This window comes from Bufo bufo, chromosome 3, assembly GCF_905171765.1.
Source record: "Bufo bufo chromosome 3, aBufBuf1.1, whole genome shotgun sequence".
Lineage (NCBI taxonomy): Eukaryota > Metazoa > Chordata > Amphibia > Anura > Bufonidae > Bufo > Bufo bufo.
Window position 1 is genome coordinate 260,693,176 of NC_053391.1, and position 23,756 is coordinate 260,716,931.

The 23,756-nt window shown below is 42.4% G+C and overlaps 1 protein-coding gene across 2 annotated transcripts in view; it reads left to right on the forward strand.

Moving 5' to 3' along the window:
- LOC120995112 (proline and arginine rich end leucine rich repeat protein) overlaps positions 1-23,756 on the forward strand; it is a 397,210-nt gene that overhangs the window by 147,427 nt on the left and 226,027 nt on the right. Inside the window, exon 2 of one of the 2 annotated variants that reach the window (XM_040424119.1) lies at positions 17,732-18,689. In XM_040424119.1, the coding sequence (XP_040280053.1) occupies positions 17,741-18,689 (949 nt within the window). In that variant the 5' untranslated portion in view covers positions 17,732-17,740. Of the gene's footprint in view, positions 1-17,731; positions 18,694-23,756 lie in introns of both variants that reach the window. The other variant, XM_040424120.1, reaches the window with a different exon arrangement.

The following is a 23,756-nucleotide window of genomic DNA, read 5'->3' on the forward strand; positions in this document are numbered from 1 at the left end:
TGACACCTGCACAGTCTTACTGTCAGTAAACTTTATTGTTGACTATTGTCGGTTACATTGTCACTTGACATAATACATCTGTTAGTTTAGTGGGTGAACGCAAAGAATGAGGAGAGCGTAAAATAAGGGGCGTGGCCCTGGTCGTGGTGCTGCTGGTGTTGGTGGAGCTCCTGTTGCAGGGAGAGGACGTGGTTGATATGTGACAGCTACACGCACAAGTGAAACACCTTCCTCAGGTGCGAGTAGGCGACAGAACCTTCAGCGTTATTTGGTAGGCCCGAATGCCACTCTACGAATGGTGAGGCCAGAACAAGTACAGGCGATAGTAGATTGGGTGGCTGACAGTGCCTCAAGTTCCTTCACATTGTCTCCCATCCAGTCCCCTGCTGAAAGATCAGAGTTGGCACCTGCAGCCCATGGCCATCAGTCTTTCACCTCACCCCCTTGCAAATCAGCCAAGCAGTCTGAGCTACAAGTCATGCAGTCTCTTCTGCTTTTTGATGACTCTGCTAGCAGGGTTTCCCAGGGCCATCCACATAGCCCTGCCCCAGAAGTGGAAGAGATTGAGTGCACCGATGCCCAACCACTTATCTTTCAGGATGAGCACATGGGAGGAGCACAGCAGCACGTCTTGGATGATGACAAAACAGGTGCCAATTGCTGTGGCTTTCTGCAGTGTGCAGACTGACAAGGAGGGCAGGGGTGAAGACTGGGTGGAAGATGATGTGGAGGACGATGAGGTCCTCAACCCCACATGGAATCAAGGTCATGCGAGTGAGTTCGGAGGAAGAGGCGGTGGTCGCACAGAGCCACCAGCACAGCAAAAGAGGGAGCAGGGTGCAAAAGCGGAGTGGCCATCTCCTAGACAGTACGCCTGCTACTGTCCACCGCACCAAAGGACCGAGCACACTAAAACCAGCTCCAAGGAGTTCCCTGGTGTGGCAGTTCTTCAGACAATGTGCTGACGACAAGACAAGAGTGATTTGCACTCTGTGTAATCAGAGCCTGAAGCGAGGCATAAATGTTCTAAACCTGAGCACAACCTGCATGACCAGGCATCTAAGTGCAAAGCACGAGCTGCAGTGGAGTAGACACCTCAAAAACCAAGAAAGGTCTCTGGCTCCCCCTGCTTCCTCTTCTGCTGCTGTCTTGGCCTCTTCATCCCCCTCTGGAGTGACAGTAGCACCTGCCACCCCGCAAATAGAGGATGTGCCAGCAACACCACCACTTCGGTCACCAAGCATCTCCACAATATCCCATGGAAGCGTTCAGCTGTCAATCTCCCAAACACTGAAGCGAAAGAGGAAGTATCCCCCTACCCACCCGCGATCCCTGGCGGTGGCTGTCCCACAGAACATTGTGCCCAGCCGCCACTACTTTTCCAGGTGAGCCATCCCTTCCAAGCACAACCAAGTGGGGGGAAAAATCAGGTGTGCACTGCGCAACGCGATCTGTGACAAGGTCCACCTAATTACAGATACGTGGACCAGTAATCACGGTCAGGGACGTTATATCTCCCTAACAGCACACTAGGTAAATACAGTGGCGGCTGGGCCTGAGGTGGATAACAGTTTGGCGCATGTCCTTCCACCACCGAGGATTGCAGAGCATTTCTCTTTGCCTCCTGTTGCTTCCTCCTCCTACTCTGCTTCCTCATCCTCTACCGCCTCCTCATCCGGTCAGCGTAACACCTTCACCACCAACTTCAGCATAGCCAGGGGTAAATGAGAGCAGGCAGTTTTGAAACTTATCTGTTTGGGGGACAAACCCCACACTGCACAAGAGCTATGGATGGGCATGGAACAACAGACCGATGAGTGGCACCCAGTGAGCCTCAAGCCCGGCTTGGTGGTGTGCGATAATGGGCAAAATCTCGTAGCAGCTCTGGGCCTAGTCGGTTTGATGCACATCCCTTGCCGGGAGCATGTGTTGAATTTGGTGGTGCAGAAATTCCTGAAAAATTACCCCAATATGTCAGAGCTGCTACAAAAAGTGCGGGCCGTCTGTGCGTGCTTTCGGCGTTCTCACCCTGCTGCTGCTCACCTGTCAACGCTGCAGTGTAACTTTGGCCTTCCCGCCCACTGCCTCATATGCGACGTGCCCACAAGGTGGAACTCCACCTTGCACATGCTGGCCAGACTGTGCGAGCAGCAGCAGGCGTTAGTGGAGTTTCAGCTGCAGCATGCACGGGTGAGTTGCTCTGCGGAACAGCACCACTTCACTAACAATGAGTGGGCCTCCATGCTAGATCTGTGTGCTAGGGGTGGGCGATATAGGCGATATAGGCGATATGCAATATATATTTGTGCCACGATATGGATTTTGTGCATATCGCCTATATCACTGGACTGCGATATGACCACGGAGCGGTAGTGAATGATCACGCTCTCGGCGCGCGCCACCATGTTCTCCTGAGCCGGCACAGTGGATAAGGAGGGAGTCCTTCCCTCCCCACTGTGCGCGGCTGCCGCTGGCCACCAATAAGAACAGAGTAGGAGGAGGAGGGGAGGGACTGCGCCACCAATGAATGTGCCGGCCATATCCCGGCCCCTATGACTGCACGCTGCGATCCGCCGCAGCTAACCCCTCAGTTGAGGGGTTAATCACGTGGATCACAGAGTCCTGTCAGAGGTCGGGTGCCGGGAATGTTCTTCAGTCTCTGCATTGGTGGCAGTGGGCAGCTCCTTCTTCTGTCTGTGCGGCGCATTGCTAATGCCGCACAGACCTATGAGAAGAAGGAGCGCCCGGTGGCCACGGCGCACGTGAGTATAATGCTGCTCACTAACATACCATGGCAGCCAGGACTTCAGTGGCGTGACTCCTGGCTGTCATGGTCACCGATTGGAGCCCCAGCATTACACTGCTGGGACTCCGATCGGAACTGCCCACTGCCACCAATGATAAGGGGGAGGGGGACCCTGTGGCCACTGCCACCAATGATTAATACTGGGGAGGGAGGGAGGGTGGGTTTGAGTTACCAGAGGGGGTTGATAAGAGGGAGAGGCTGGGGGGCTGATCAGAGACTGGGGGGCACATGAGAGGCTGGGGGGTGGATCAGGGGCTGGGGGGCTGCTCAGAGGCTGGGGGGCACATGAGAGGCTGGGGCGGATCAGGGGCTGGGGGGCACATGAGAGGCTGGGGGGCTGATCAGAGGCTGGGGGGCACATGAGAGGCTGGGGGGCACATGAGAGGCTGGGGGTCACATGAGTGGCTGGGGGGCACATGAGTGGCTGGGGGGCACATGAGTGGCTGGGGGGCACATGAGAGGCTGGGGGGCACATGAGAGGCTGGCTGCCATGGTCAGCTCCCTGCTCTTGTGTGCACAAAGCACAGGGCAGCAGGGAGAGTGTAAAGTCCTATTCACCCTAATAGAGCTCTATTAGGGTGAATATGACAAGGGTTATAGCCCTTAAGGAGGCTAATAGTTATTAAATAAACCCCCCCCCACAAATATAGAAAACAATATATTGCAATATATATCGCATATCGCACATGCTTAAAATTATATTGCAATATAGATTTTAGGCCATATCGCCCACCCCTACTGTGTGCCTTGTTGCACTGTGCTTGTACTCCACCAACATGGCCAGTGCCGATGATGCAGTTCTCAGCGTTACTATCCCACTCCTATGACTCCTTGAAAAAAACGGTTCGGGTGATGATGGAAGAGGATGTGGCACAGGAGGAGGAGGAAAAGGGACCATTTACAAGGGTTTCAGGCCAGTCATTCAAAAGTGGCTCCGAGGGTGGGTTCCTGCACCAACATATGCCAGGTAGGCAATTGTCCATCCAGGGCACAGTTCTGGAGGATGACGAGGTGGGGGATGAGGAGATGGAGGAGGAAGAACCATGTTCACAGCAGTGGCACCCAAACCAGCTCATGGCCATCACTGTTGCATGGCTGGAGTGATATAGAGGACACAGACGATACATCTCCCACAGAGGACAGCTTGTCGTTGCCTCTGGGCAGCCTGGCAAACATGAGCGATTACATGCTGCAGTGTCTCCGCAACGACCGCAGAGTTGGCCACATTCTAACTTGTGCTGATTACTGGGTGGCCATGCTGCTGGATCCCAGTTGCAAGGACAATGTACCATCCTTAATTCCGTCACTGGAGCGTGATCGGAAGATGCGGGAGTACCAGCGCACGCTGGTAGACGTGCTTCTGATGGCATCCCCACCTGGCAGCGGGTGCACAGTGGAAGCACAAAGCGAAGGCAGAGGAAGAGGAAGAAGTCGCCAACGCAGCTGGGACACCGCCAGCACCTCAGAAGACAGGGTTAGCATGGCCGAAATGTGGAAAGGCTTTGTCAGCACGCCACAACAACCAGCACCACCAGCTGATATGGAACGTCTTAACATGAGGCAGCATTTCAGCAGCATGGTGGAGCAGTATGTGTGCCCACGCCTACACGTACTAACTGATGGGTCTGCCTCCTTCAACTTCTGGGTCTCCAAATTGGGCACATGGCCTGAGCTTGCCCTTTACGCCTTGGAGGTGCTGGCCTGCCCTGTAGCCAGTGTATTGTCTGAACGTGTGTTTCAAGTTTATTAAAATGAAACAGGCATGGATCCCACAGGACTTGTCCATACCTTGTGCAGAATAGACATGTATACCAGCCTCATTCATCCAGCGTAATTGCTTATTGTTTTATTTTTTATATTTCCCAATGTTTTCGGGTGTACCCTAATTTAAACAACAACAAAAAAAAAAAATACAGGGTTGGCTACCTCCTCCTCCACCTCCGCTTCCACCTACACCGCCATGTCCAACGCCTCCTCAACCTCCTACTCCATATAGACCTCCACCTCCTTGATCAAGATTATTATTATTATTTTTTTACATATTTTATGTTATGTTAAGTAATTGCTACTTTAAGTCATTGCACTATCCACATTTGTTTGCTGAGCACTTGCAATGCTCTTAAGCACATTTTGCTGCCTTTTGCAGTGAAATATAATCAGTAAATACAACTTTGACATTGTTTGTGAAAAAACACTTTTTTTGCCATAAAGTACCTTTGCGGCCTGCACTGTATTTGTGTTGGTGAAAGAAAATCAATTAAATCCATCTGTTTCATTGTTGGTGAAAACATTTATTTTTCTTTGGCCAGAAAATACTTTTGCGGCCGGTGCTGTATATGTGACAGCCAGGCAAATAAATACACTAAATTCATCTGTTGGATTGTGGGGTGACATATTCACAGTTTGGTCTTTCAACTAACCCTGCTGCTTGCACTGCATATGTGACAGCCAGGCCAATAAATTTAGCAAATCCATCTGTTTACATGTGGGGTGACACGTTTATCAGGCCAGTCATTCACAAGTGGCTCGGATGTTGTGTTCCTGTGCAATGAGCAGGACCGTGGTACTGCTTCTATACTATATGCCTGGGGAATCTGGCAGGAATCTGTCTTCTGCTCTATCTTCTGCTTGGTGTGGGCCTGACTAGCTGAGGAGGAATTTGGTTTCTCCTGGTCTCTGGATGTTACTCACAGTTCTGCTCACAGGGAATGTTTCGTCCTGGAGATCTGTAGTTCTGGAGGTGCTGCTTGCTTGTCAACCAGCTGAGGCTGAAGGCTCAGACTGGGAAGTATGATCTTTGGTCTCAACTGAGACGAGATCCTGGTTTTGGGATCCCTATTTCTGGGAGCTCCTACTTGCACAGCCTTCCCCTTGCAGGGAGACCTGGAACACACTGGATCTAACAGTTTTTTTCCTCACTTGCTGCAGGGTGTGGTAAACTCCACTTCCCTTAAGCAGGGGGGCAGAACAGAACTGGAATGTTCCATTCTGAATGGCCATAACATTAAAACTATGCCTACCAACGATGCCGCCACCTGCTGGTAGACCTGAAACATTACAAAGGAAATATAACATTTAAAATGGTTTCAACTGCACAGTTGTGAATGACATGAGGGGAATCACATCAGATGACAATATTAATGCTCTTCATTAATGCCCTCCACTCTGGGATGTTACACATGCACCAACATAGGCCAGATACACAATTGTACAGCCAGGGCACATGTGCAATACACCATTTTTACACCCCTGACACAAATGATGATGATTTATCTGTATGTTCAATCTGTGGCTGACCTTCCTACAGCGATTTTTTGGTGGGAGCAATACAACATAAATATAAATAATTTAATACTTAATCCGTTTGTTCGGTGGGCGACAATTTTTTTTTTTTGTGAAGTACACCTGCACCTGCATATGTGCCAGTGACAATAATATAGTTAATTTGTCTCTGAGTTCAGGGGTTGACATATTTGCATATTTGGCTGTGATATACCCCTGCTCTACATTGTAGACAGGGAAATACATTTTACTAATTCGTCTGTTACATTATTGGGTGACATTCACCAATTTTTGACTGTGATATACCCCTGCTCTTCATAGTGGACAGGGAAATAAATTTCATTAATTTGTCTGTTACATTGTTGGTTGACAGTCACCAATTTTTGGCTGTGATATACCCCTGCTCTAAATAGCGGACAGGGAAATAAATTTCACAAATTCGTCTCTTACATCGTTGGGTGACAAATTCTCATATTTTGCACTAGAAAGTACATTTGTGGCCTACGCTGCATTTTTGACAGTCCGAATGGTGAGGCTAGAACAGGCGATAGTAGATTGGGTGGCTGACAGTGCCTCCAGTTCCTCCACATTGTCTCCCACCCAGTCCCCTGCTGAAAGATCAGAGTTGGCACCTACAGCCCATGTCCATCTGTTTTTCAACTCACCCCCTTGCAAATCAGGCAAGCAGTCTGAGCCCCAAGTCATGCAGCAGTCTCTTATGCTTTTTGATGACTCTTCTGGCAGGGTTTCCGTGAGCCATCCACATAGCCCTGCCCCAGAAGTGGAAGAGATGTAGTCCACTGATGCCCAACCACTTGAGTTTCAGGATGATGACATGGAAACACCACCACAGCACGTCTCAGATGATGACGAAACACAGGTGCCAACTGCTGTGGCTTTCTGCAGTGTGCAGACCGACAAGGATGACAGGGGTAAAGAGTGGGTGGAAGATGATGTGGAGGATGATGAGGTACTAGACCCCACATGGAATCAAGGTCATGCGAGTGACGTGTGCAGTTTGGAGGAAGAGGCGGTGGTCGCACAGAGGCACCAGCACAGCAAAAGAGGGAGCAGGGTGCAAAAGCGTCTGTTACATTCTTGGGTGACATTTTACCGTATACAAACCCCTGCTCTGCATAAGTGACAGGGACCTAAATTTAGAAAAATCGTCTGTTACATTCTCAGGTGACATTTTACCATTTTTGCCGTGTGCAGACGCGGTGATACCAAATATGTCAATTACATTTTTTTCTTCTATTTTTAACATTGTTTAAATTACAGATTTGAGGGGATTTTTTTTTCATGTGAAACTTTTTTTTTAAACACTATTTTATTTTTTTCATTTTACACTTTTGTGTCCCCCATAAGGTCATACAAGACCTCTGGGGGACATTTAACTTCATTTTATTTTTTTCACTATTGATTTCTCCTGTAACTGGGGCAGACTTAGCAGCCTCAGTTACAGTGGAAATACACCCCCCAGAGAGGCTGTACAGCATTATACTATGCTGTACAGCCTCAGTGCAGGGCTGATCGAGGTCTGTGGAAGACCCGACAGCTCCTGCACTCACCTGGCCCCGGTGGTCACATGATCAATGGCCGGGACAGGAAGCGGCACATCGCTTCCTTGCTGTATACACAGCACTTATTCAGCGCTGTGTATACAGCAACCTAGAAGGCAGGGACAACCAGGAATAGTCCCTGCCTTCTCCCTGGAGTACCCTGCTGTCACTGACAGCGTGCATCTGCCATCTCTGAAAGGACGTTCAGAAAAGTCCGATCCAAGATAAACCCGACTGCCCAGGACATTTATAGTCAATGGGCGGTCGGGAAGTGGTTAATTTTACTTCATTTTTCATATATTTCTTAATATTTTATTAATATTTAATTTTTATAATTTTTTTATAATGGATTTATTACTTATTTTTTTAATATAATTTTGCCACATAATATGTACCCCAAGACATAAAAAAGACTGTTGGAGGACAGCACTTTTTTTCTTTTTAATTATTTTCTTTTATTTGTATTTTATTACTTAGTTTATTTTTTTATTTTGTTTAATTTTTTTTAAATAGATTTTTGCAACACAATATCTCCACCAAGATGACTATATTTTCTTTTTCTTTTTTTTCTTTGTATTTTATTATATTTTATATTGTATTGTTTTTTTATTTAATTTTTTTATCATGTTTTAATTGTCTCCCCAATAGGTCACTGAAAGACCTTTGGGAGACAATTAGATTTTTTTTTGCACTAGACTGCAGGAGCTGTAATGCTCCATTGTGCGGTGCTCCCAGCACAAACACAGCTGATCGCAGTATCAGCTGTTTCTGTGCAGCAAGACCGGGAATGCAAACCATGGCTCTAGGGGACGCATGCAGCCCGCGGCCTTTGGTTTGTGCATCCCTGCACTAGATGGAGCAATTACACCTGGAATACAAAGTATAATACATATGCAATATAAGAAATACTGCTGTGACACATTTATAGTGAGGAACAGAAATATTTGAACACCCTGCGATTTTGCAAGTTCTCCCACTTACAAATCTTCAGCTCTTTAGTCTTGCCCATCGTAGTAGTTGGCGTCTGACTAAAGAGCTCAGACAGGTGCTACTAAGTTAGATTAATGAGTGGAGTAGAGGTGGACTTTTTAAAGGCACAGTAACAGGTATTTGAGAGACAGAATTCTTGCTGTTTCTCAGGTGTTCAAATGCTTATGTTCAGCAGTGCAAGACAAATATATTCTTTAAAAACCAAACAATGTGATTTCCTAATTTATTTTATTTTTATTCTGTCTCTCAGAGTGGGAATGCACCTACAATGTGAATTTCAGACCCCTCCATTATTTCAAATACTGTTCAAATACTTCTGTTCCTCACTGTGTATACATATATTTATATATATACACAGTACAGACCAACAGTTTGGACACCCCTTCTCATTCAAAGAGTTTTCTTTATTTTCATGACTATGAAAATTGTAGATTCACACTGAAGGCATCAAAACTATGAATTAACACATGTGGAATTATATACATAACAAACAAGTGTGAAACAACTGAAAATATGTAATATTCTAGGTTCTTCAAAGTAGCCACCTTTTGCTTTGATTACTGCTTTGCACACTCTTGGCATTCTCTTGATGAGCTTCAAGAGGTAGTCCCCTGAAATGGTTTTCACTTCATAGGTGTGCCCTGTCAGGTTTAATAAGTGGGATTTCTTGCCTTATAAATGGGGTTGGGACCATCAGTTGCATTGAGGAGAAGTCAGGTGGATACAGAGCTGATAGTCCTACTGAATAGACAGTTAGAATTTGTATTATGGCAAGAAAAAAGCAGCTAAGTAAAGAAAAATTAGTGGTCATCATTACTTTAAGAAATGAAGGTCAGTCAGTTAGCCGAAAAATTGGGAAAACTTTGAAAGTAAGGGCTATTTGACCATGAAGGAGAGTGATGGGGTGCTGCACCAGATGACCTGGCCTCCACAGTCACCGGACCTGAACCCAATCGAGATGGTTTGGGGTGAGCTGGACCGCAGAGTGAAGGCAAAAGGGCCAACAAGTGCTAAGCATCTCTGGGAACTCCTTCAAGACTGTTGGAAGACCATTTCAGGGGACTACCTCTTGAAGCTTATCAAGAGAATGCCAAGAGTGTGCAAAGCAGTAATCAAAGCAAAAGGTGGCTACTTTGAAGAACCTAGAATATGAAGTATTTTCAGTTGTTTCACACTTGTTTGTTATGTATATAATTCCACATGTGTTAATTCATAGTTTTGATGCATTCATAGTCATGAAAATAAAGAAAATTCTTTGAATGAGAAGGTGTGTCCAAACTTTTGGTCTGTACTGTATATATATATATATATATGTGAAACTCAGAAAAATTTGAATATCGTGCAAAGTTCATTTATTTCAGTAATGCAACTTAAAAGGTGAAACTGATATATGAGATAGACTCATTACATGCAAAGCGAGATTTTTCATGCCTTTATTTGTTATATTTTGGATGACTATGGCTTATAGCTTATGAAACCCCAAAGTCACTATTTTGAGATTCCCTTTACTTAGGGTAATATGGATTAATTAGCTGACTAGAGTGTGACACTTTGAGCCTAGAATATTGAACCTTTTCACAAAATTCTAATTTTAACCTGTTACAGACACCTGTGACCCCCCCATATTGACTATTGCTGCAAACCGCAGGTCAATTCAGACCTGCGAATTGCAGTGCTTTCGGAAGTTTCTGATCAGAAACTTCAAAATGCTTTTTTTTTATATGTTTAATCCCCCCCCCCCAGCCCTCTTTGTGATGTGTCGGTGGGCTGTGCGGGGGGGTAGGTGCGGGTGGTGTTGGGGGGCGGGCAGGTACGCATACATGCGCCCGCCACCTCTCTCAGTATGGCCGAGCACATTGCTGACACTGTGCTTAAAACGGCTGACATCATCACACAAATGTCAGCCGTTAAACCCCTTCCATGCCGCGGTCCGTAGGGACCGTTGTATGGAAGGAGTTAACAGGGAAGGAGCTCCCTCCCTCTCCCATCGGGGGCTGCTGTGCCTTCTCAGCCCCCGAATCTTGACGAGATCACAGAGGGAGGGGCCCCCTTCCGTCCCCATCACCCGCTGCTCTGTTGTGGCAGCGAGGGATGGTTACGATGGCAACCGAACGCCTTCACAGGCTTCCGGGCGTCCATGGTGCTGATCTGACTTCTGCTAAAGGCAGAAATCTGATCAGATTAAGTAAAGTGAAAATACAGTACAGTACACTATATAGTGTACTGTATTGTATTATACAGACATCAGACCCACTGGATCTTCAAGAACCAAGTAAGTCAGGGTAAAAAAAAAGTGAAAAAAAAGTTTAAAAAAAAGTAAAAATAAAAAAACACATTTATCACTGATTAAAAAAAATATATAATTCCCTACACATGTTTGATAGCAATGTGTCCGTAATGACCTGATCTATAAAACGGTCATGTTACTTTTCCCACACAGTAAACGCCATAAAAATAAAAAAAAATAAGAACTAGGATGAAATTGAAATTTTGCCGACCTTTCTTCCCAAAAAAGGTAAAAAAAGTGATCAAAAAAGTCGTATGTACGCCAAAATAGTACCAATCAAACCGTAACCTCATCCAGCAAAAAATGAGCCTCTACATGAGACAATTGCCTAAAAAATAAAAAATATAAACTATGGCTCTCAGACTAAAACATGATTTTTTTTTGTTTCAAAAATGCTTTTTTATGTTAAATGTAAAAAAAAAGTAGATTAGGTATCACCGCGTCCGTAAGAACCTGCTCTATAAAAATACCACATGACCTAAACCCTGAGGTGAACACCGTAAAAAAAAAAAATGGTGTAAAAAAAGACTTTTGTCACCTTACATCTCAAAAAGTGTAATAGCAAGCGATGAAAAAGTCGTATGCCCCCCAAAATAGTGCCAATCTAACCGTCACCTTATCCCACAAAACTGATACCCTACCTAAGACAATCGCCCAAAAACTGAAAAACTATGACTCTCAGACTATGGCGACACTAAAACATGATATATTTTTTTGTTTCAAAAATGTAATTATTGTGTAAAACTTAAAAAAAATAAAAGAAAGTATACATATTATGTATCGCCACATCCGTAACGACCGACTCTAAGAATATATAAAATAACCCCTCAGGTGAACATTGTCAAAAAAATAAAATTAAAAAACATTTGTTTTGTCACCTTAAGTCACTAAAAGTGCAACACCAAGCAACCAAAAAAAAAAGGGGTATGCCCCCCACCATGGTGCCAATCTAACCCCCACCTCACCCTGCAAAAAATGAGCCCCTACATGAGGCAATGGCCCAAAAAATATTTTAAAAAAACTATGGCTCTCAGACTATGGAGACATTAAAACATGTTTTTTTTTTGTTGGGTTAAATCTAAATAAATAAAAAAAGGTATACATATTAGGTATCCCCACGTCCGTAAGAGCCTGCTCTATAAAAATACCACATGAGCTAACCCCTCAGGTGAACACTGTAAAAATAATTCAATAAAAACAGTGTCAAAAAAGCTTTTTTTTGTTACCTTACATCACAAAAAGTGTTTTAGCAAGCGATCAAAAAGTCATATGCACCCTAAAATAGTGCCTAACTGTCATCTCATCCTGCAAAAATGATACCCAACCTGAGACAATCGCCTAAAAACTAAAAAAACTATGGCTCTCAGACTATGGAGACACTAAAACATGATTTTTTTTGTTTCGAAAATGATATTATTGTGTAAAACGTAAATAAAATAAAAAAAGTATACATATTAGGTATCACCGCGTCTGTAAGAACCTGCTCTATAAAAATAGCACATGATCTAACCTGTCAGATGAACGGTGTAAAAAACAGCTTTTTTTGGCAAATTTTCCATTTTAATCCATTTTTTCCCGTAACAAAGCAAGGGTTAACAGCCAAACAAAACTCAATATTTATTGCCCTGATTCTGTAGTTTACAAAAATGCCCCATATGTGGTCGTAAACTGCTGTATGGCCACACAGCAGGGCGCAGAAGGAAAGGAACCCCTAGAGTAGAAACTCCAAAAAGTGTCCCCATTTAGGAAACTACACCCCTCAAGGTATTCAAAACTGATTTTACAAACTTTGTTAAGCAGTTAAGTGTTCCACAAGAGTTAATGGCAAATGGAGATGAAATTTCAGAATTTCTATTTTTTGTTACTTTGCCTCACAAAAAGTGTAATATAGAGCAACCAAAAATCATGTGCCCTACAATATGTAGGTTTCCAAATGGGGTAACTTTTTTGGAGTTTCTACTCTAGGGGTACATCAGGGAGCTTCAAATGGGACATGGTGTCTAGAAACCAATCCAGCAAAATCTGCCTTACAGACACCATATGGTGTTCCTTTCCTTCTGCACCCTGCCATGTGCCCGTACTGTAGTTTACGATCACATATGGGGTGTTTATATAAACTACCGAATCAGGGCAATAAATATTGAGTTTTGTTTGGCTGTTAACCCTTGCTTTGTTACTGGAAAAAATTGATTAAAATGGAAAATTTGACAAAAAATTTATATTCTGAAATTTCATCTCCATTTGCCAATAACTCTTGTGGAACACCTAAATGGTTAACAAAGTTTGTAAAATCAGTTTTGAATACCTTGAGTAGTGTAGTTTCTCAGATGGGGTCACTTTTATGGAGTTTCTACTCTAGGGGGGCATCAGGATGGCTTCAAATGGGACATGGTGTAAATAAACAAGTCCAGCAAAATCTGCCTTCCAAAAACCACACGGCGCTCCTTTTCCTCTACGCCCTACCGTGTGCCCGTACAGTAGTTTACGACCACATATGGGGTGTGAATACCTTGAAGGGTGTAGTTTCTAGAATGGGGTCATTTTTGGGTGGTTTCTATTATGTAAGCCTCACAAAGTGACTTCAGACCTGAACTGGTCCTTAAAAAGTGGGTTTTTGAAAATCTCGGAAACATTTCAAGATTTGCTTCTAAACTTCTAAGCCTTGTAACGTCCCCAAAAAATAAAATGTCATTCCCAAAATGATCCAAACATGAAGTAGACATATGAGGAATGTAAAGTAATAACTATTTTTGGAGGTATTACTATGTATTATAGAATTAGAGAAATTGAAACTTGGAAATTGGCCAATTTTTCAAAATTTTTGGTAAATTTAGTATTTTTTTATAAATAATTTTTTTGACTCAATTTTACCAGTGTCATGAAGTACAATATGTGATGAAAAAATAGTCTCAGAATGGCTTGGATAAGACAAAGCATTTTAAAGTTATCACCACATTTGCAAAAAATGGCCTGGTCCTTAAGGTGAAAATAAGCCCGGTCTTTAAGGGGTTAAGGTGAATTAATGCAATTCCTTTTAATTTGCATTACTGAAATAAATGGACTTTTGCACGATATTCAAATTTTTGGAGTTTTACCTATATATATATATATATAATATATATATATACCGTAGTACATAAATTCTCACACATATATTATCAACCAGAGTAAAGACAAAGATATAATCCAGCAGTGAGGGCACAAGAGGGAGTCTTTAACGATAAGTACATTAAGATGGGGCTTCCATAGTAGAGTTGAGACACGGATACTGTTTGGCGAAGAGCCTCACGGCCATGCCGGTATTGTATTACCTCATTATAAATGGGTAGTTTTTCTTTGTTAATGGCTATGTGGTAGACATGCAGACATTAACAATGAACACTGAATAAAAAGTCTATTTCTATCAAGCATATAGAATACCACAGAAGGCCTGCATGGTTGTGTTATTCTTGGCCTCGCCATGACCACCTTTCAGGTGCACCATGGCAACCCCATCTGGCCACCCCATCTAACAGGGTATCTTCTATACACCCAAAACTTATTGGACCCAAACCACACTTAGGGCTCAAGCACAGGAAACATATTTTGTTTCCGCTTCCGTTCTTTTTTTTTTGCGGACCGTATGTGGAACCATTCACTTCAGTGGTTCTGCAAAAACAACAGAAGGTATTCTGTGTGCATTCCATTTACATATTTCCGTTCTGCAAAAAAGTAGTGCATTTCCTATTATTGTCTGCAAATCATGGTCCGAGGCCCTATTCAAGTTAATGGGTCTGCAAAAAATATGGAACACACACGGGACACATCAGTATTCTGCGGATCCATACAGTAGAAATGCTATTCCCAGCCCTTATTGTTCATGTGTTTGGTGATTAATAAGTTACTGTTTCCGTTTCCGATCCGCAAAAAACGGATCGCATACAGAAACCATACGGATATGTTTTGTGGATTAACGGAATGGAAGAGGACTTAAATCAGAGAAAAAAAAACCTCAGATACGGAACAACAGATCCGTGAAAAACGGACCGCAAAACAACAACGGTCGTGTGCATGAGCCCTAACTCATGACAATGGAAAATATCATCACGGCTGCTATTACCGCTTGGCAAACCCAATCCATTCAACATCAAAACTCAAATAAATTTTAATGAACTCATCGAATAAGAAATACTACTTTACAGTTATATGAAGGGCGAGTGGTTGCTCCATAAAAATTTCACCCACAGCTGTTGCATGCAAACCTAGACATACAGTTGTAATTGCTTCAGGCAACAACAGCAGATCCAAGGCAACCCCTTTAACAGGGAAACAAGTATCTTAAATGTGTATGATATAAAGAAAAACAATGGGTGTGATTAAGCATTACTGAAGATGTGCAGATAATGTCACATTTCTGTCCTTTGATCTCTCCACGAAAAAAAAAAACACATTAATTTGGTGTGTAGGTATTCTGTCATGATTACTTTTTTAATAAGCATTAACAGCCTCGAGGTACGTATAGGTTGTCAGATTATGTTCTTCGATATTTCATAAAATGTAACAGTACAACACTATAATTTTATTCTACAGCAGCTGTGTGCTGTACACATATTAAAAATCATCTAAATGATTATGCTAAGAATGACCATATATTCATAAATAAAAAGCTATAGTCAAACTTTAGTTGTCACTTGCGAAATTGCATCACAGGAACGGATGTTCAATCTGCCTATCCCAATTGTGTATGAAACAGGACAATAATAAACTACTGGAAATGTGAGATAATGCATTACTATCATAGACCGCGCACATACAGTACAGACCAAAAGTTTGGACACACCTTCTCATTCAAAGAGTTTTCTTTATTTTCATGACTATGAAGGCATCAAAACTATGAATTAACACATGTGGAATTATATACATAACAAACAAGTGTGAAACAACTGAAAATATGTCATATTCTAGGTTCTTCAAAGTAGCCACCTTTTGCTTTGATTACTGCTTTGCACACTCTTGGCATTCTCTTGATGAGCTTCAAGAGGTAGTCCCCTGAAATGGTCTTCCAACAGTCTTGAAGGAGTTCCCAGAGATGCTTAGCACTTGTTGGCCCTTTTGCCTTCACTCTGCGGTCCAGCTCACCCCAAACCATCTCGATTGGGTTCAGGTCCGGTGACTGTGGAGGCCAGGTCATCTGGCGCAGTACCCCATCACTCTCCTTCATGGTCAAATAGCCCTTACTTTCAAAGTTTTCCCAATTTTTCGGCTGACTGACTGACCTTCATTTCTTCAAGTAATGATGGCCACTCGTTTTTCTTTACTTAGCTGCTTATTTCTTGCCATAATACAAATTCTAACAGTCTATTCAGTAGGACTATCAGCTGTGTATCCACCTGACTTCTCCTCAACGCAACTGATGGTCCCAACCCCATTTATAAGGCAAGAAATCCCACTTATTAAACCTGACAGGTCACACCTGTGAAGTGAAAACCATTTCAGGGGACTACCTCTTGAAGCTCATCAAGAGAATGCCAAGAGTGTGCAAAGCAGTAATCAAAGCAAAAGGTGGCTACTTTGAAGAACCTAGAATATGACATATTTTCAGTTGTTTCACACTTGTTTGTTATGTATATAATTCCACATGTGTTAATTCATAGTTTTGATGCCTTCATAGTCATGAAAATAAAGAAAACTCTTTGAATGAGAAGGTGTGTTCAAACTGTTGGTCTGTACTGTACATATCCTAGATACAGAAGTTATTTTGAAAAAAATTAACAATCTATAAGTATTTCAAAGGGGTTGTCCAAGTTATTTTTTTGTTCTTTGTATGTTTCTAACTAGGCAAATGAAAAGACTTTACAATTCACTTACTTTATCTCCAGTTGCTGGTTTCTCAGATTTCGCTGAGGGTCATATGACCTGTGATGTCGGCTTCTCTCCCTGCTCTGATGATGATTTGGGCACAAGGCTGAAAGAGCAGATGTGTGTCTGTACGCAAGAAGTCACTGTGCTGGCCACGCCCCCTTCACTGCCGTCTGCTGCTGTCTGCCCTCTACTTGGATTCTTAAACCCTTCAGCTGCACAGACTCAGGTCTGAAGGCTTTACTGAGTAGATGCAGGCAGTGAGGAGACAAATGCTGGGCACAGGAGCTCACAGACTAGAGGAGTTCTGAACAAGAACAGGTAGGGGAAAGATCCTGTGTGTATCAGCAGTGTCATTGTACAGCTGGGAATTTTAGTCCTACAAATACAACATGCTGCTGAGTTTCTCAGCAGGCAGACATGTCACTCAGGGCAGCACTTCAGCACTTGTATTCACTCCCTTTGCAGAGGAGGGGAAGAGATTGCTGTTATTGCAGGTAAACAGAGAGCCAGAAAAGAACCAGGCAAATGAGGAAAAATATTATTTTTTTACCTAAAACTTGCTTAGCTGAGTCATATATTGCTGCCGATCAGATTTTGGCTCCATTCACACGTCCGCAATTCTGTTCTGCATTTTTCGGAACGGAATTGCGGACCCATTCATTTCTATAGGGCCACACGTTGTGCTGCCCGGATCCGGAAATGCGGATCCGTACTTCCGGGTTCGCAATTCCGTTCCCGAAAAAAATAGAACATGTCCTATTCTTATCCGCAATTGCGGACAAGATTAGGCATTTTCTATTATAGTGCCGACGATGTGGATCTGCAAAACACATACGGATGCTATTTTTTTTTTTTCATAACTCGGACAACCCCTTTAAGTTCTTTTGAAAAAAGTTGCCTATGTTAATTACAAAAATACATATTTCTATGTTGCTTATTTTACTTTAATATTTTACTTTACAGGAAGTGACTATGAGAACTTGGGTCATTCTACTTTTAATTCTGGTCCTAATTTTAATCATAGAAGTTGATGGTCAAAGGCGTAGACCTCGTCCAACAGTAGTTCGTCCAACTAAGAGGCCAACCCCACCACCGCCAGAACCTGTGGAACCCACAGAGCTGCCCCCACCACTTCCACCTGGACCTCCATCTGTTTTTCCTGATTGCCCTCGTGAATGCTTTTGTCCTCCTGATTTTCCTTCTACAATTTATTGTGACAGTCGCAATTTACGCAAGGTTCCAATTCTTCCGTCTCGTGCCAGATATGTTTATCTGCAAAATAACTTCATTGAGGATCTATCAGAAGAGGCCTTCAAAAATGCCACTGAGATCCAATGGATCAACCTTGACAACAACCGCATTAAGAAGGTAGACAAAAAAATCATGGAGAAAATGGAAAACCTGACATATCTTTATATGGAGAAAAACCAGTTAAAAGAATTTCCATCTTATTTGCCTCCACGGCTGGAGCATCTTCGCCTCAGTCGCAATCAGATTTCCAAAATCCCTGCTGGTGTCTTCAACAAAATGAACCATCTCATCTTATTGGACTTGCACCATAATAGGTTAAGTGACAACGTGTTTAACAAGAATACATTCAAGGGTCTAAAGAATCTTATTCAGCTGAATCTGGCACACAATATACTAAGGAAAATGCCTCCCACAGTACCAGATACCGTGAATCAGCTATTTCTTGACAGGAACAATATAGAAGAAATCCCCCCAAACTACTTTAATGATCTCCCCAATTTAGCTTTCCTAAGGCTTAACTATAACCAGCTGTCTGAAAAAGGACTTGCTAAAAACACGTTTAACATTTCCAGCCTTTTGGTTCTGCAACTAGCCCATAACCGATTTACAACAGTACCATCCATTAGCCCTCAATTGGAGCACCTCTATATGAATGACAACATAATAGAAAGTAAGTTCAATATGTGCAAGTTTCTGTGTTAGATATGATCATAAATGGAGTCAGCTGTTGTGCACTATGAGTTCAGGTAGTTTTCTAAGGGCTCCTTCGCACTATATTTTTTCAATATTTTGAATAGTGTATAAGACACATCATGTATTCCAAGTGTCTTTCATGACATTTTTTATTTTGAAAGAATTTTACTAGTTAGGGTCCTGTTACCTAAAACACAGTAAATTTATGGCATGGGTTTTAGATGGCTGTTGAATCCCCTGCTGTCATTTGCGTCTAACATACATGGCACTCAATAAGCGCTACGTAAGAGATAGGAGCAACAGCAGAACTACTGTCTCTGTCCATTTTGGTGGTCACAAGATTGAGGGGATGCCAGTAAAGGGAGGATGCTGCTGGGTCTACTAGATCCATCACAAGACTAAGCAATAAAATTTATTACTGCATTAAGGTAGACTTCCTCTTCAACAGTCTGTCTATCTATCTAAAGTACTGTGCAAATGTTTTAATCAGATGTGGAAAAATGTTGTAAAGTAAGAATACTTTCAAAAATAGAAACAATTGTTTATTTTTCTGACAATTAGCAAAATACTAAGGGAATGAACAAAAAACGAATCTAAATCAAAACAGTATTAACAATGTTTTGTGTGACCACACTTTGCCTTCAGAACAGTATCAGTTCTTCTACTTGTACAGTTTTTGAAGAAACTCAGCAGGGAGATTGTTCCAAACATATTGGAGAACTAAATAGGCCTCTTTCACACGGGTGTCGCATGTGAGGGCCGGATAGGATGCGGGTGCGTCGCGGGAAAATCATGCGATTTTGCCTGTGAGTGGGGTTAGTTTTGTATGCGACTGCGTTGCGTTCTTCAGTTTTTTCCGTTCGAGTGAAATGCATTTTTCACTCGCGTGAGAAAAAACTGAATGTGGTACCCAGACCCAAACCCGGGCTTCTTCACTGAAGTTTGGGTTTGGGATAGGTATTCTGTAGTTTTTAATATTTTCCCTTATAACATTGTTATAAGGGAAAATAATAGCATTCTAAATGCAGAATGCTAAATAAATGTGGGATGGAGGGGTTAAAAAAAATAAATAAAATTAAACTCACCTCATCGACTTGTTTGCGCAGCCCGGCTTGTCTCCTCTCTTCTTCTTTGAGGACCTGGGAGAAAAGGACCTTCGGTGACATCACTGCGCTCATCACATGGTCCATCACCATGTGAGCACAGTGACGTCACCAAAGGTCCTTTTCCTCCCAGGTCATCAAAGAAGAAGAAAGAAGGAGAGCCGGGCAGCGCGAATAAGTGGATGAGGTGCGTTTAATTATTATAATAATTTTTTTTAACCCCTCCATCTCTAATTTACTTAGCATTCTGTTTTAAGAATGCTATTATGTTCCCTTATAACCATGTTATAAGGGAAAATAAATAATGATCGGGTCCTCATCCCGATCGTCACCTAGAAGCCATGCATGAAAATCGCACCACATCCGCACTTGCTTGCGGATGCTTGTGATTTTCACGCAGCCCCATTCACTTCTATGGGGCCTGCGTTGCGTGAAAAACGCACTATATAGAGCATGCTGTGATTTTCACGCAATGCACAAGTGATGCGTGAAAATCACCGCTCATGTGCACAGCCCCATAGAAATGAATGGGTCCGGATTCAGTGCGGGTGCAATGCGTTCAACTCACGCACCCATGCGGAAAACTTGCCCGTGTGAAAGGGGCCTTACTTAAAAAATATTTGAGTAAGCTGCAAGGGAGTTCAGTGCTGCAATGACAAAGTGAAGAAGTAAAATAAGCATTCTTACGCTTACTCTCTGACTGCACCTAAGTACTAATGACTAGAAGCAGAGTTCTACCATGTCTGCTATCCTGTAAGTTATAAGTATTATCTATATGTGACACCATTACGCCTAATTGTACTTGTAGAGGAGAGTCCGCGAAGTTGATGTGTAGTGGTAAATACTTGATAGTTGTCTCGATCCTCCAGTCTGGTGGAATCAGTCAGGCTATGTATTTGGAAAACGTGCCCCGGCCGGCAACACGTTTCCAATTCAAAAAAGCTTGTGCTGGTGACGTCACTTTAGCTTACCGCTACAGAAGCTGTTGTGGACCAAAAATCTGACGTGTTTCGAATGGATTGCCTTTCTTCCTCAGAGGAAGAAGGGTGATCCTTTCGAAGCGAGTTAAATTTTTCACCACTACACATCCACTTTGTGGACTCTCCTCTACAAGTGCAGGTAGGCGTGACAGTGTCACATATTGATACTACTTATAACTTAAAGCAGTGTTTCCCAACCAGTGTGCCTCCAGCTGTTGCAAAACTACAACTTCCAGCATGCCCGCACAGCCAAAGGCTGTCCGGGCATGCTGAGAGTTGTAGTTTTGCAACAGCTGGAGGCACACTGGTTGGGAAACACTGACTTAGAGGACAGCAGATGTGGTAGAACCCCGCTTCTAATCATTTGTACTTGGTGCAGTCAGAGAGTCAGTGCAGGAATTCTTCTTCTTTTACTATATTGGAGAACTATCCACAGATCTTCCATGGATGTGGGTTTGCTCATATCCTTCTGTGTCTTCATGTAATCCCATACAGACTCGGTGATCTTGAGATCAGGACTCTGTAGGGGCCATATCATCACTTTCAAGATTTCTTCTTCTTTATGTTGGTTACTTCTTTATGACTTTAGCTGTATGTTTGTGGTTGTTGTCTTGCAGCGGGAAAAGTTTGTAGCCAGATGCCTACCTGATGGTATTGCTTCATGGATTAGTATCGGTATTTCTCATCAATGAGGACACCATTAATTCTGAGAATCCCAACTCCATTCACTGAGTGCAGCAGATAAAAGATAAATCTTGCTTACTTCCATTTGAAATCAGACGATGTCCTGCAGTGTCATAAACAAAGGACTGTCAGAAACCAGTAGAACCCAGGTACACTCATCTACTGTTCTGACAATTCTGCGCTTTGTGGTAATGAATCTATTTTTCCTAAAATGGTGGTAAAAAAAAAACATACTCTCATCCATTTGCTCATAGAGAGGCCATTACGACCATCTTGATTGTAGATACCGCGCAAAATCTTGCACTGGGCGACATGTGATTTCACCACGCCATCAGGGAAGACATCAATGTGCAGGATATTTTGCGGTGTCTTCAATCAAGATGGCCACGACGGCTTCTCCACGAAGAAATGGATAAGGTGAGTATGTTTTTCTTTAACCTGATTAACCCCTGAAAGGCCTCAATTGTAGCATCAGATGCTGCCATTAGCGATGAACGCGGCATCTGAGGGGTTCAATGATGGGGACGGCATGATCCCTGTTCCCCATCATTGTGTCCGCTACATACAAAGGAATACGCTTCGTGGCAAATTGCTTCTAAGCAGCGAAATCAAATTTTTCATAACTTCGCTCATAACTACTGATGAGTAAAAATTTTACATATTTGATTATAACAAAAAGCAGTTTGCTTGCCAAAGGGCTGGAGAGTGTTACAATTATTCCTTGCAAGGTTGGGGACATATTTAAGCAAATGGAGTTAGGGATTTGGTCTGGATTAATGCTGAGAAATGTTGATACTTACCCATGATGCAATACCATCAGTGACCCTTTGATTGGACCCCAAGCATATAGCCAATGCTATTAAGAATGATCTTCAGCGTAAAGAAGAACTTGCAGTCTTGAAAGTGATAATATGGCCCCCACCAAGCCCTGATCTCAACATTATTGACTCTGTCTTGGATTATATGAAGAGACAGATGAATTTTAGCAACCCTACTGTATATCCACTGAAGCTCTGTTGTTAGTTCTCCAAAATGATTGGAACAACTTCCAAGTCGAATTCCTTCAAAAACTGTGTGTAATTGTACTTTTGATGCTGTGTTGAAGACAAAGGGAGTTCCCCCTTAGGTTCCCCCAGTTGCATTGCAGGGCATGAATCGGGTGACCCTATCCTCTTTCTAACCGTCTAATGCTGTGTTTGGCATCAATTTCAGCTCTATATGGATTAATTTTCACAATATTTTAAAAGTTGAGTAGATTCTGAGGCGCTATAAACAGTTCAAAGCATAGCATTCCTTAATTAGTAGTTAAAAAGGTTACATTGATTTTTGTCAGATATTTGCACAGAATTATTGATAAGCGGCATAGGCAATATTCGTTTTCACAATATTTTGTGAATTTTTCACATAATATTCGCAATAAATTTGCAAATTCTAGAATTCGTGATCTCCAGTCATTATTTCCGCAATTGCACAAATCGGCACTAATGATGCACATATTTTTTGCGCAATACATGCAACTTCACATTTTATCAGGTCTGAGTAGATATTACTGATTGGTGCACTAAGTATTGTTGTGACATCACAGCACTATGTCTGTAGTATGTATGTATGGACAGCAGAGAAACAGTAATTCCTATCATACTACCTAACACGCTGCACTGGAACCCATCAGCTGCACTATATCACTATATAACCAACACTGACTATCTTCCACTAACTATCTGTATTATATATATGAGCTAACTAACTAACTATCTAATGTAATTGGATAAGGAATAGGATCCAGATAAATGCACAGAGCACAGCAATGTCACTGCTCTCTCTCTCAGAACTGCAAAAATAAAACAGCTGAAAAGGGCTTCTGGGGAGTTTCTTATACAGTAAGGGGTAGGCAACTTTCCTACTGGTTGCTAGGGATGCTGCTAAGCTCTGAAAAAATTATAGCAGCCTTCTAATTGGCCCACAAGCAAGAAGGGAGGTTACTGATGAAAAAAAAATCTAGAATATTTGCAATTACGAATATATAGCACTATATTCTACATCTTTGCGAATTCTCGAAGTGATGATATTCGCGATCAACACTAAACGGAATGATAAGTTTCGCAATTTTGTTTACTGAATGTGCAAATTATAGAGAAATGCAAAGTTACATAACATATTCCAGCTACATGAAAACAGTCTTTCTGTATATTATGTAGAGCTCATGATCTTATAACCATGGCAAAATTCAATGTCAATGCTTGTTTATCTCTTTCATATAGTGTTTGTTTTATGATA